This window comes from Crocuta crocuta, unplaced genomic scaffold, assembly GCF_008692635.1.
Source record: "Crocuta crocuta isolate KB4526 unplaced genomic scaffold, BGI_CrCroc_1.0 scaffold619, whole genome shotgun sequence".
Lineage (NCBI taxonomy): Eukaryota > Metazoa > Chordata > Mammalia > Carnivora > Hyaenidae > Crocuta > Crocuta crocuta.
Window position 1 is genome coordinate 2,213,643 of NW_027533395.1, and position 13,474 is coordinate 2,227,116.

Below are 13,474 nucleotides of genomic sequence, written 5' to 3' on the forward strand. Positions count from 1 at the left end.
TGAACAAAACAAAGGTTTTTTGCCCTGGGGAAGCTTAAACTCTGGTGGAAGGAGACAGATAATAAACAAAATTAAGGGAAAAAAGCAGAGATGGAGTATAGGGAGTGTTCACTTGTGAGTTTATAAAAAGGTGGCCCTTGAAGGGTACCTGGGTGGCTCAGCCAGTTGAGCCTCTGACTCTTGATTTTGGCTCAGGTCATGATCTCATGGTTCATGAGTTCGAGCCCCAGATCAGGCTCTGTACTGGCAGTGTGGAGCCTGCTTGGGATTTTCTCTCTCTGTCTCTCCCTTGTTCATGTTCTCTCTCCCTCTCTCTCTCTCAGAATAAATAACTAAACTTAAAAAAAGAAAAAAAAAGGTGGCTTTTGAGCAGTCTTGGAGGGGGACTGATGGGCTATGCTGTGATCTGGAGAGAGAGTCCCAGGCACGGGAAACAAACAGCAAGTGCACAGGCTCACAGAGGAGCATCCCGAAGTGAATGAAAAACAGCTAGGAGAAGCCTCCTGGAGGGGCCCCTGGGTGGCTTAGTTGGTTAAGCGTCCGGCTTTCGCTTAGGTCATGATCTCACGGTTCGTGGGTTCGAGCCCCGCGTCCGGTTCTGTGCTGACGGCCAGCTCGGAGCCTGGAGCCTGTTTCAGTCTGTAACTCCCACTCTCTCTAACCCTCCCCTGCTCACGCTGTCTCTCTCTCTGTCTCTCTCCTAGAAATAAATAAAACATTAAAAAAAAAAGAGAGAGAAGCCTGCTGGAGCAGCAGGTGATGGGGTCAGAGAAACTAGGGGAGGTGGCGCACCCTTTCCAGCCTTGTGAGCTATTGTAGGTATTGTGGCTTTTACTTTGTTGGGATGGGAAGTCAGATGGGGATTTCAAACAAAGGAGCAAGAGGATCTGACTTAACAAGACCACCTCTGGCTGCTGAGCTGAGAAGGGAAAGGGGCAGATGTGGAAGAGGAAAGAGCAGTTAGGAGGCCATTGCTATTACCCTACCAGAAATTAATCAGAAACGTCTGATTGGTTTACAAAAGGGAAGAAAATGTGCTTGCAGAGTACAAAAAAAAAAAAAAAGGAAATAGTAATTATATTTTGGATGTTCAAGTTGCAAGAACAAGACCAGTTTGGCAGTTACTTTGCTACAGTGCCTCCTCCAGACGGTGGTTTGGGAGTCCTGGGGAACTAGATCTTCAGGAATTTTTTCTCCTGAGTGACCCATGAACCTAGCATGGTTTGGTCAGTGTGATTAATAAGCGGCCTTTATGTGTTTCTTTGTATGTCTGCCCCTTCCCATTTCGCAAACTTTCCTGGGTGCCTGTTAGAAATACAGATTCCTAGGTCCTACCCCTTCAGTAAGTATGGAATGGGGCCCGGGAATATATATACTTTCAGCAAGAATGAGAGAAATATATATATTTTAAATTCTTAATGTTTATTTATTTTTGCAGGAGAGAGAGACAGAGTGTGAGTGGCGAAGGGGCAGAGAGAGAGGGAGACGCAGGATCCGAATCAGGCTCCAGGCTCTGAGCTGTCAGCACAGAGCCCAAAGCGGGTCTTGAACTCATGAACTGTGAGATCATGATCTGAGCCAAGGTCGGACATTTAACCAACTGAGCCACCCAGGCGCGCCTGAGAGAAATCTTTTTTGATTATTGAGGTAAAATTGGTATATAACATATGTTTCAGGTGTACAATGTTATATTTGATATTTGTATATCAAAGTGATCACTGCCGTAAACCTAATTACCATTCAGCACCATACAATTGAGATCTTTCACCCATTTTGCCCAGCCCCTTAACCCTTCATTGTGATTTTGATTTGCATTCCTCTGAAAACTGGTGATGTTGAACATTCTTTTCATGTGCCTGTTGGCCCTCTGTAGGTCTTCTTTGGAAAAATGTCTATCCACTGCCCATTTTTAAATTTTGTTGTTGCTATTGAGTTGTGTGAGTTCTTTATATATTTTATTGGATATTTGGATATTAAAGCCTAATCAGATAAGTGATTTGCAGGGGCTCTAGGTGGCTCAGTAGGTTAAGTGTCGTACTCAATCTCAGCTGGGGTCTTGATCTCAGGGTCATGAGTTCAAGCCCTGCCTTGGGCTCCATGCTGGGAGTGGAGCCTACTTAAAAAAAAAAAAAGAAACAGAAAAACGAAAAGAGATGTGCTTTGCAAATATCCTCTTCCATTGAGTAGGTTGCCTTTTTGTTTTGTTGATTTCCTTCACAGTGCTGAAGCTTTTTGGTTTGTTGTAGTCCCATTTGTTTATGTTGACTCTTGTTTACCTTGCCTTTGGAGTCGGATCCAAAATTAAAAACAAATCACTAAAATCAATGTCAAAGAGCTTGCCACCTTTTCTTCTTGGAATTTCATTCAAGTCTTTAATCCATTTTGAGTTAATTTTTCCATATGGTGTAAAATGGGTGGCTTAGTTTCATTCATTTGTATGTAACTGTCCAGGCTTCCCAACACTATTCGTTGAAGAGACTGTCCTTTCCACATTGTATAGTCTTGGTTTCTTTGTCCTAAATTAACTAACCCTATATGGGTGGGTTTATTTCTGGGCTCTCTATTCCATTCCTTTGATCTCTGTACCTTTTTCATGCGATTACCATATTGTTTTGATTACTATAACTCTGTGGCATAGGGAGGGGATTCTTAGGTCTCGGAAAGGTGGGGAAACTGCTTCCCTATAACCGCCGCACCTCTAACACAGCTTTTGGGGTTTGCAGACCTGGAAGCCTTGCAGGGTGCCCATGTGGCCGGCAGGTGGCACCACCTTACCACAAGCGGCAGAGTGAGAGCATCCCGTAGGGAGAAGTGAGGCTCCAGAAAAAGCTGGGCTCGGGCCACCGAGCCACCGCTTATCTCCGTCAGAGCGGTGCGCGCGAGTAGAAGAGGGTGTCGTGGCCGGTGTCCCGGCTTTTCAGGCAAATGTGCACCTTAAGCCCTTCCTAGCCGATTTCTCGAACTCCTGGGGCAGCCCTCTCCGCACGAGCTTTGGGCACTGCGGGAGCTTGCAATGCAGAGCAGTGAAAACTGACCGCCTAGCGCTCCAGGGCATTAGCCCAACACTGCCTACCCAGGTGCGGGCATCTACTACCGAGGCCCCTCAGGGAGCACCAGACCCACAGACGGCCCCTTTTCATTGGCAGCCAGACTGGGGGCCCCGCCCCCTTTCGTACAGCTCTCATCTGTGACTGGCTCTCGGGCCCCAGCTGGCCACACCTCCTCCCCTCGCACATACACAAGAGTCACGCGCCTTTCAGTTGGAAACTTGGCGTGCTGAGGGGGACGGTGGCCTTCACTGCCCCACCCACTTACCTTGTTATTGGTCCGCGGCTCCCCTCACGGCCACGCCCCCATTCCTGCCCCCTGGCTGGGAGGGCGAGCACCCGCTCGTGATTGGCTGCCCCGCCTGCCTCTCGCTGGAGCCGCTGGCGCTCCCCCTCCCCTTTCCCCCTCCCTCGAGTGTCCAGGTTCCTCAGCTAGCCCAGGCCGAGTCAGTGTCAGTCAGGGAGCCGGGCTGCCGAACGGTTTGTGCGGACGCTCCGCTGCAGTCTCGCCCAGGGGCCGGTGCCTGCGCTCGCGCCGCCGGGTAGGAAGGATGAAGCCGCAGCTGGAGCAGCCACCCTATGATTGGCTGTGGCGCTTGTGAACCCGAAGTAAAGATGGCGGGCGGGCAGGCAGCCGCCGCACTGCCCACTTGGAAGATGGCGGCGCGCCGCAGCCTCAGCGCCCGCGGCCGGGGGGTCCTGCAGGCGGCGGCCGGGCGGCTGCTGCCGCTGCTACTGCTGAGCTGCTGCTGCGGCGCGGGCGGCTGCGCAGCAGCGGGCGAGAACGAGGAGACAGTGATCATCGGCTTGCGGCTGGAGGACACGAACGACGTGTCGTTCATGGAAGGGGGGGCGCTGCGAGTGAGCGAGCGGACCCGGGTCAAGCTGCGGGTGTACGGGCAGAACATCAACAACGAGACGTGGTCCCGCATCGCCTTCACCGAGCACGAGCGGCGGCGCCACAGCCCGGGCGAGCGCGGGCTCGGGGGCCCCGCGCCGCCGGAGCCGGACAGCGGCCCCCAGCGCTGCGGCATCCGCACCTCAGATATCATCATCTTGCCCCACATCATTCTCAACCGCCGTACATCGGGCATCATTGAGATCGAGATCAAACCGCTGCGCAAGATGGAGAAGAGCAAGTCCTATTACCTGTGCACATCGCTCTCCACGCCAGCCCTGGGCACCGGCGGCCCGGGGTCCGCGAGTGGCGCCGTCGGGGGCAAGGGCGGCTCGGGGGTGGCGGGGCTCCCGCCGCCCCCGTGGGCCGAGACCACCTGGATTTATCACGACGGCGAGGACACCAAGATGATCGTGGGCGAGGAGAAGAAGTTTCTGCTGCCCTTCTGGCTGCAGGTGATCTTCATTTCGCTGCTCCTGTGCTTGTCGGGCATGTTCAGCGGCCTCAACCTGGGGCTGATGGCCCTGGACCCGATGGAGCTGCGCATCGTGCAGAACTGCGGCACCGAGAAGGAGAAGAATTACGCCAAGCGCATCGAGCCCGTGCGCAGGCAGGGCAACTACCTGCTGTGCTCGCTGCTGCTGGGCAACGTGCTGGTCAACACCACGCTCACCATCCTGCTCGACGACATCGCCGGCTCCGGCCTCGTGGCGGTGGTGGTCTCCACCATCGGCATCGTCATCTTCGGGGAGATAGTGCCCCAGGCCATCTGCTCCCGACACGGCCTGGCTGTAGGGGCCAACACCATCTTCCTCACCAAGTTTTTCATGATGATGACCTTCCCCGCTTCTTACCCGGTTAGCAAGCTGCTGGACTGCGTCCTGGGCCAGGAGATAGGCACTGTCTATAACCGGGAAAAACTGCTGGAGATGCTCCGGGTCACCGACCCCTACAACGACCTCGTTAAGGAGGAGCTGAACATCATCCAAGGGGCGCTGGAGCTCCGCACCAAGACAGTGGAGGACGTGATGACTCCGCTCCGGGACTGCTTCATGATCACCGGCGAGGCCATTCTGGACTTTAACACCATGTCGGAGATCATGGAGAGCGGCTACACTCGTATTCCAGTATTTGAGGGGGAGCGCTCCAACATCGTGGACCTCCTCTTTGTCAAAGACTTGGCCTTCGTGGATCCAGATGACTGTACCCCCTTGAAAACCATCACTAAATTTTATAACCACCCCTTGCACTTTGTTTTCAATGACACCAAGTTGGACGCTATGCTGGAAGAATTTAAGAAAGGTGGGAAATTTTGGTATCTTTCATTGGCTTGCTCTTTCTCTCTCCATCCTCCTCCCTACTTGAGCCCTCTACTCTCAGACCAACCCCCCAAGGCGAGTTGACCGGAATTTCTCCTCTCTCTTAATTGCAAAGTTGAAAGGGCGGCGTGGATTTGGGGATGGATTGAACTAGGAAGCGCTTCTAGGTTTTTTTTCAAAGCACGGCTACCGTCATTCGCTTGTTCTCATTTCAAAATGCAGGCTTTCTGTTTTCTGTGCATGATACTGCCGGTCCTGTGGTCTTGGGCGGTTTGCTGCATTCATTGTCGGGGTTCTGAATGGGTAGGTGCAAGTAGGGGCCAGCTAATGCCGTGCTGTGCCATCTGGTTGACATGTATTAATCTCGGGCATTTGGAAAACATTTGAATAGTTTTTCTAAACTCAATACAATCCTTTTCCTCCTCCTCAAACATTCACTGATGTTTTAGAGATTGGAAGTGCATTTTCGGTAGCTCTGTTCCTGGTTGTCAGGCCAGCTGCGGGGCAGATTGAGGTCTGCCTTTGAGGATAGGGAATGGGGTCAGCCAGGTATCACCAAAAAGATTCAGTCATTTGGATGTGACTTACCTTGGCTAGAAAAGAGGTTTTTTTTTTTTTTTTAACGTTAAGTTAGTTACTAATAAATAACTTGGAAAGACTAGAGGTAAGTTAACCTTTTTTGAGGCTATCTTGCCAGGCTTTCTTCACTGTTTATATGTATCTGACAAAATTTCCCAAACCACATGTGGTTTGGGCGGAAATCTTGAACATTTAACAATGGGATGACTCCCTCTATTGTGGTTTATTTATTTCTCGATTTTTTCTGGTTTAAAAGTGTTCTTTTTAACCTTGATCACTTGATATATTAAGTTGAAGTGTTTCTTCAAGTCAGTGTTTACTAGGGAGTTTAAACATGGAAGAGAAGTGCACAGTCTGATGTGCTCACCTTTCTTGCATGATGGTATTTTTTGGTTTGTTTTACCATGTAATGAACTGACAAATAGCAACTCATACTGTTATTACTGAAATTCTGTCTTTCAAGAAAGTTTCCAGTAAATAGCATTGTTATTTGAAGACCAAGGGCCGCGGAGCTGTTTTGTTGCCATGGTGCTAGTGCAGGTATTAAAATGTGTATGTAACCTTTAATGACCTGATAGTCCTCAAAACTAAGTTTTCCTTCTTCACATAGAATTTTGAGTCCTCGTAATGGTGTGTCTCTCCACTGAAAAAGGCCGCGTGTAGGTGGTGACAGCTCACTGGATGTGGTGATCTGAACATCCCCAGAGCGCGTGTGGTTGCCCTAATTCCATTTTCCGGGCTGAATGGTGTCCTCTCTGGAACGGGATCACACTGCAGTAATTTTCAGATAAAGGAATAGAGCAGAATGTGCCTCAGAGATGGGTAATTTGCATTTAAAAGCAGAAGGAGATTCTTCTGGATTCTTAAACAGTAACAAGAAAATGTCCATTATCTCTAGGTGACAGAGCTGCTTTTTGGGGGTGTCATTATCCCTTCACTGCGGAGTTGTTAATTAGAGCATCTGACCAATCTCTTGTTTCATTTTGCAATAACACCTCTAGTACGGAAAGATACCTTGCAGTGCTTAAAAATGTGCCTGAAATACTTTATTTTCTACCTATGGCTAAATTTTGCAACATTGAGACAGATAATTTATTCTATTTTTTTTTTATTCCGAATTTTTGCACATCTGCTGATGGATTGGAACACCGGTGTGTCCTCCCTGCTGAAGCCTTTCTTCACTCCTTATCTTCCCCTCCCCCCTCCCCCCGGAGAATTTAGCTCTTTACCTTACAACTCATTGATCTTGCTCCTACCCCAATTTCAAAATTTGCATTATTTTGAAACCTGTTTTTGGTTGGAGCAATATTCCTATTTATTCCCTATGGTCAATTTTTTTCAGGAGGAACTTTTTTCTCCCCAACAGTATCTCCCACAGTACCTTTAGATAACTGAATTCCTAATATTTTCCCATGCATTTTTGAAAAATAGTGCACAGGACCTTATTTTTGTCCTTAACCAGAGTGATGTATTTAGTTAAGAAGAGAGTACAGGTTAAAGGTATGCCCAAGTCAGTGGCATATTTGGAAGACCAGGCAAAGACTCTTGGTTGCAAATTGGAAATTTCGGCCATAGGCTTAAAAGGATAGAGTGGGTGTTTGCTACTTACACTGTAGGAACAATTTACTTTTCACTTTCCCCTTCTTGATTTTTTTTTTTGACGAGTTTGGCCACTTTCACCTTACCAACAGCTGTGTTAGTTCTTCCCCATGAGTTAAAATATTTCACCAGATACTGTTTTCTTTATTTTCTAATTCAATTTGAAATAGTGAGCGGTTAACCTTTATTGTTTTTTCTCCATTGAATAATGGTATGGGGGATGGTCTGAAGCCTTTTTCTTCCTCTCTTTCCCTCTTTCTCCTAACAATACCAACTATAACTCCCAAACTGTTAGATCATTAATCCAGATCTCATTGAAAATTGCCCTTCCCAACTAAGAATGTCTGGCCTGAAGTCTTTTCTGAATAGAGCTGTACGTCATTGGTGAGAGTTCTGCTTTACTGAGGAGGAGTAAGGTTCTCAGTGTGAAAGGAAATGAAAAGCTACCTTTACAGAAGTGTATGTGGATGTCGGCTTTCTACTGATTAGAACTTTTTGCCTGGCCACCTGGAAACTCTTAGCTTTCCTTGAGGTTGGAAGTCAGTAATTACACAAATTTGAGAGTTAGCTTATTATTTATTTACTGTGCCAGGTACAGGGCTGAATGTTTTACCTGAATTACCTTGTTTAAATCTCCTAATGGCTGAGCAGAGCATTTTCTCCATTTTACAAAGGAGGAAATTGAGGCTTAGGTTACAAGATTTGTTCAAGGTCACACAGCAATTTGTTGATTTGGGTTTTAGCTCAGGTCTGTGCAACAGCCAGACTTGAGCTCTTAACCGCCCTGTCCTTAACCATTATGCTGGTCTCCTTGATTCTGATCTTACATTTCTGTTTTGAGTTTGAAGTTCGGTCTTTTGTCAAAACATTCGCTTCAGAGCCTGTTGGGCAGCAGACACAGAAATGTACTTAAACATATACGTGACTTTAAACCTTGTGCTTCTGTGATGTTGTACATAACAGCTGGTTTCCCCACTTTTGCCATTGAAGCAGTTTTTTGGCCTGTGTAACCCTAATTCTAAAGAATTCTATTTCCATGCCAAGCAGCGAGTTTTATACTGACATGGTATGCTGGTTATACATTATAATGGAATTAATGGAATACTCTACAGCTGTTTTTCTAACGGCTGAAGTATGTAGTCCTGTTTCATTCTTGTTTCTTATCTGCTTCTGTTGCAAGGATGACTCAAACTCCATTTTAGTCATGAGTTTATTTGCATTTTTGTAAATGCCACCTATGTAACAGTTGCTAATGAGCAGTCTTTCTCTTTCTTTTGTTACGTTTGTAGTTACTGATAAGCCTAAATAAGAGAATAAAAGTAAACCTCAGGAGGAGATTCTGAGAATTCCAGAAAAACTGTCTGAAGCAAAAGGGTTCAGAGAGAAGAAAAGCTAAGGTGAAGGTTGCTACCTTTGTATGCAGAAGGAACGCGGGGTGGGGTTCTCCACAGGACCTGACAAAACCTTCCTTACAAGACACTGTGGACTCTTGACCACCCAGTTGACTGTATAGGGGTTGAATTTGAAGAATTAGTAACCAGTTATTGTTGTTTGTTTTGTTTTTTTCCTTTTGCTTTGTAACCATTGCACTCCAGTACTGCAGAGAGAATGCAGGTTTACAGCTGCTGGGGACTTACTCAGGCTTCCGGTCTAGCTTTCTCTTAGCTGGGAACAGGTAGCATCACCAGCTAATGCTCTTTGCAGGGAAGGATACAATGTGTACTTTTCACTTAAAACTTTAGGTTAAGCAGTTCTCTCTTCCTCTAACACAAGTCTTTCCATGTGAGTGCGCTGAGAGTTTAATGTTGAAAACCATTTCTTCACGGAAGAGTGTCTCCTTGGCCAGAATTGAGGAGGATGTTTTCATTCTTGTTTAGAGGTATGAATGATGTCAGGGATGGGTGGGTGGATATTTGCTTCTGTGATCTCCTATGTTTATTAATTTTGTCCAGTAACAATGTTAAACTATAATTTTGTGTGTTTTTAGATCATCAGTATGAAACATCCAGATAGCGTAGAATCAGAGGTGGAAGGTGGGCAGCTTGAGGATCAAGGATCATCTCCTGTGTTTGTGAAACTTGACAAATGATAAGAACTACTTGAGTTACTTATTTTTTTTAAGTTTATTTATTTATTTTGAGAAAGAGAGAGTGAGAGAGAGAACATGAGCAGGGGAGGGTCAGAGAGAGAGGGAGAGAGAGAATCCCAGGCAGGTTCCACACTGACAGCATGGAGCATGACACGGGACTCGAACTCCTGAACTGTTAGATCATGACCTGAGCCACAGCCAAGAGTTAGACGCTTTACCGACTGAGCCACTTAGGCACCCCTGGATCACATATTAAGAATAAGGTCCTAGGCCTCACTGAGAGATGTCCTGAACCAGAATCTAAGGAAGGAGGCTTGGAATGCATATTGTTAACAGTTACCCTATTGTTAGGTGAATTTTGAAAACATTGGTCTAGTTAACCTTGTGAATAAGGAAAGTAAACCTTGAGAAGGAAAGAAAGTTAAGTGACTTGCTTAGGGCTACTCACCTAGCCAGTAGCATCAGTACAACTAGAATCCGTGCCCCTTTTTCTAGACTGGAGTGCTTCCCACTCCATTGAGCGGGCCTTCTGGTCTCAAGTTAAAGGTATTCTGGTCAGAGTTAACGGTAGCTTCATCATTGAAAAAAACAAACATTCAGGTTTGCCATTGGTTTCTGCCCTGTGATATTGGTGTCAGTATTTAAAAAAAATTTTTTTTTACTTTTATTTATTTTTGAGAAACAGAGTGAGACAGAGTGTGAGCGGGGGAGGGGCAGAGAGAGTAGGAGACAAAGACTCCCAAGCAGGCTCCAGGCTCTGAGCAAGCGTTCAGTGCAGAGCCTGACGCAGGGCTCGAGCCCACAAACTGTGAGATCATGACCTGAGCCGAAGTTGGACACTTAACCGACTGAGCCACCCAGGCCACCCTTGATGTCAATATTTTTTGACATCCTGGGTTCAAGCCATCTTTGACAGGCATTTTGTTCCACAGAAGATAAATCTGAACGTGTGAGCTCATTTTATGTTAGCTTATTGCTTTGATTGAGTTTTTTAAATGTTTATTTTTTGAGAGAGAGAGACAGAGTGCAAGTGGGGAGGGGCAGATGAAGAGAGGGAGACATAGAACCTGAGGCAGTCTCCAGGCTCTGAGCTGATGAGAGACTCGAACCCTCGAACCAGGAGATCATGACCTGAGCCAAAGTCAGACCGGCAATCAACTGAGCCACCCAGGTGCTGTGCTCTGATTGAATTTTTAACTGCTGAGGTCAGACTAGGAGAGTATTTTAAGAAATGGGTAATGGGGCGCCTGGGTGGCTCATTCACTTGAGTGTCTGTCTGACTCTTGATTTATGCTCAGGTTGTGATCTCACAGTTGGTGGGATCAAGGCCTGCACTGGGCTCTATGCTGATGGCATAGAGCCTGCTTGGGATTCGTGCTCTCTCTCTCTCTCTCTCTCTCTCTCTGCCTCCGCCCTGCTTGCACATGCACTCTTTCCTGCTCTTAAAATAAAGAAAAACTTAAATTAAAAAAAGAAATGGGTATTGAGACTGTTTGAAGTCTCAGTAGTTAAATATAAGGTGTTTCTTTTGAGTTAACTCATTTTGGATATCCGTGAATGTGTTTTCTTTTTGATTGTTTCTTCTATGAGACTAATGAAGATTGGGTTTGGGACTTTAGGGTGAAACTTCTTTGGCTCTTTTAATTTTTGTTCACAGTATAAGTCTGTAACTTTCTCATTGAAATATTCATCAAAGCACTTGAGGTATGTGTTGCATTTATGCATCTATCTGTCCTGTGTGTCCCCTTCCTTCCTTCCTTTTCTTTTTTCTTTGCCTTTTTTTTTTTTTTTTTAAATAATATAAGTTCTTAGAATCATGCCTGATTTAGGAAGGTTATTTGTGATAATAGGACCATAGAAGTTTGAGTATAGCTTTTTAGGCCAGGAGACACCATAAGTGAATACTAGCTCTCACTTAGTAAGATTTGGACTAAACATGGAAAGGCCTCATTCTGCTTTTTCTCTTGGTTTTTGTGGGGATTACACACTACGTGCCTCTTCTCACAAAGGGCCCAGAATTATTTACATTTTGAAACATTCCAAACTACTGGGAGGGACCAGTTAATATTAATTATTAGCAAATCTAAACACAATCTAAAATATCATTAACTAGGAACACCCACAAAATAGACTGAGTCAACATAATATTTATGATTTTATTTGTTCTTTAAATACTTAGACTTTAAAAAACAAACCTCTGGAGGGGCGCCTGGGTGGCTTAGTCACTTAGGCATCCGACTTTCGCTTAGGTCATGATCTTGTGGTTCGTGGGTTCGAGCCCCGCGTCGGGCTCTGTGCTGACTGCCAGCTCAGAGCCTGGAGCCTGTTTCAGTCTGTGACTCCCTCTCTCTCTGACCCTCCCCTGCTCACGCTGTCTCTCTCTCTCCTAGAAATAAATAAAACATTAAAAAAAAATTAAAAAAAAAACCCTCTGGAGTCCAATTAGATATTTACTTTAGTGCTGTATAAAGTAGTATATTTCCTTCTAAGGGGCCCTATCTTCTAAACACATATATGTGATTGGTAGTAAACTTCAGTTCCAGTAAGCTTTGCTTGGAATACAAGAACATTTATTAAACTAAATATATGGAAATGGATGACTAGGATTGAATACAGTTTATTTTAGTATTATCTATTCACCTTTTTCTCAGAACACAAACCAGAAATCCCCAATCCTACCAACATTGAAAAAGAGAGACACCAGGGGTGCTTGGCTGGCTCAGTTGGTAGAGCATGCAACTCTTGATCTTGGGGTTGTGAGTTTGAGCCCCACATTGGGGTGTAGAGATTACCTAAAAAAAAAAAAAAAAAGCTTGGGGCGCCTGGGTGGCTTAGTCGGTTAAGCGTCCGACTTTCGCTTAGGTCATGATCTCGCGGTTCGTGGGTTTGAGCCCCGCGTCGGGCTCTGTGCTGACTGCCAGCTCAGAGCCTGGAGCCTGTTTCAGTCTGTGACTCCCTCTCTCTCTGACCCTCCCCTGCTCACGCTGTGTCTCTCTCTCTCTCCTTGAAATAAATAAAACATTAAAAAAATAAAAAAAAAAAGCTTGAAAAAGAAAAAGAGAGACACTAAGAAGTATTCTTTCAGCATCACATACACTGGCAGCTCTGGGATGCTGACGTAGAGGAATTTAGGGGGAGCACACTTTGGAAGAGGGAGCTAGGGGACTAGGAACAAGCACCGACTGTACATGATATGCTTATTAGGTTGGCTTAGGGGTTGATGGACATAATGGGGGTGCTAACTCTCCCCCTGTTTTATATTATGCTACCAATGATTGCAAACATTGCAGTAGTGATGGGGAGAGCCTCATTTCTTTGTACTTAATCACTCTCGCCCCTTGCTGTCAGACCTAGGTAGGAATATTTCTGTCTTTGAATTTATATCCTGTGGGGAAGATACCACTTGCTAATGCACAGGTTAAGAAAGATGTGCTCTTCCTTGACCTACTTTGGACAAGTTACTTAGTCTTTTTAAGCCTCTGTTTTTTCCACATTAAAATGGGATATTTTCTAACTCATAAGGTGCTTAGTAAGAATTAATGTGGTAATGAATGTAAACATGCTTCTGTTAGAAGTGCTGATGCATAGGGGCACATGTACCCCAGTGTTCATAGCAGCACTTTCAACAATAGCCAAATCATGGCAAGAGCCTAAATGTCCATCAACTGATGAATAAATCAAGAAGATGTGGTTTATATATACAATGGAATACTACATGGCAATGAGAAGGAATGAAATCTGGCCATTTGTAGCAACATGGATGGAACTCGAGGGTATTATGCTAAGTGGAATAAGTCAGGCAGAGAAGTACAGATGCCATATGTTTTCACTCATATGTGACACAGGAGAAACTTAATAGAGGACCATGGGGGAGGAGAAGGGGAAAAAGTAGTTAAGGAGAGGGAGGCAAATCATAAGAGACTCTTAAATGCTGAGAACAAAC

General features: G+C 45.7%; 1 protein-coding gene across 3 annotated transcripts in view; it reads left to right on the forward strand.

Annotated features, from left to right (window-relative positions):
- Positions 1 to 3,527: 3,527 nt before the first annotated feature.
- CNNM2 (cyclin and CBS domain divalent metal cation transport mediator 2) overlaps positions 3,528 to 13,474 on the forward strand; it is a 153,820-nt gene continuing 143,873 nt past the window's right edge. For all 3 annotated transcript variants that reach the window (XM_077748471.1, XM_077748472.1, XM_077748473.1), the window contains exon 1: positions 3,528 to 5,247. In XM_077748471.1, coding sequence (XP_077604597.1) covers positions 3,627 to 5,247 — 1,621 coding nt within the window. In that variant the 5' untranslated portion in view covers positions 3,528 to 3,626. The remainder of the gene's footprint in view (positions 5,248 to 13,474) is intronic.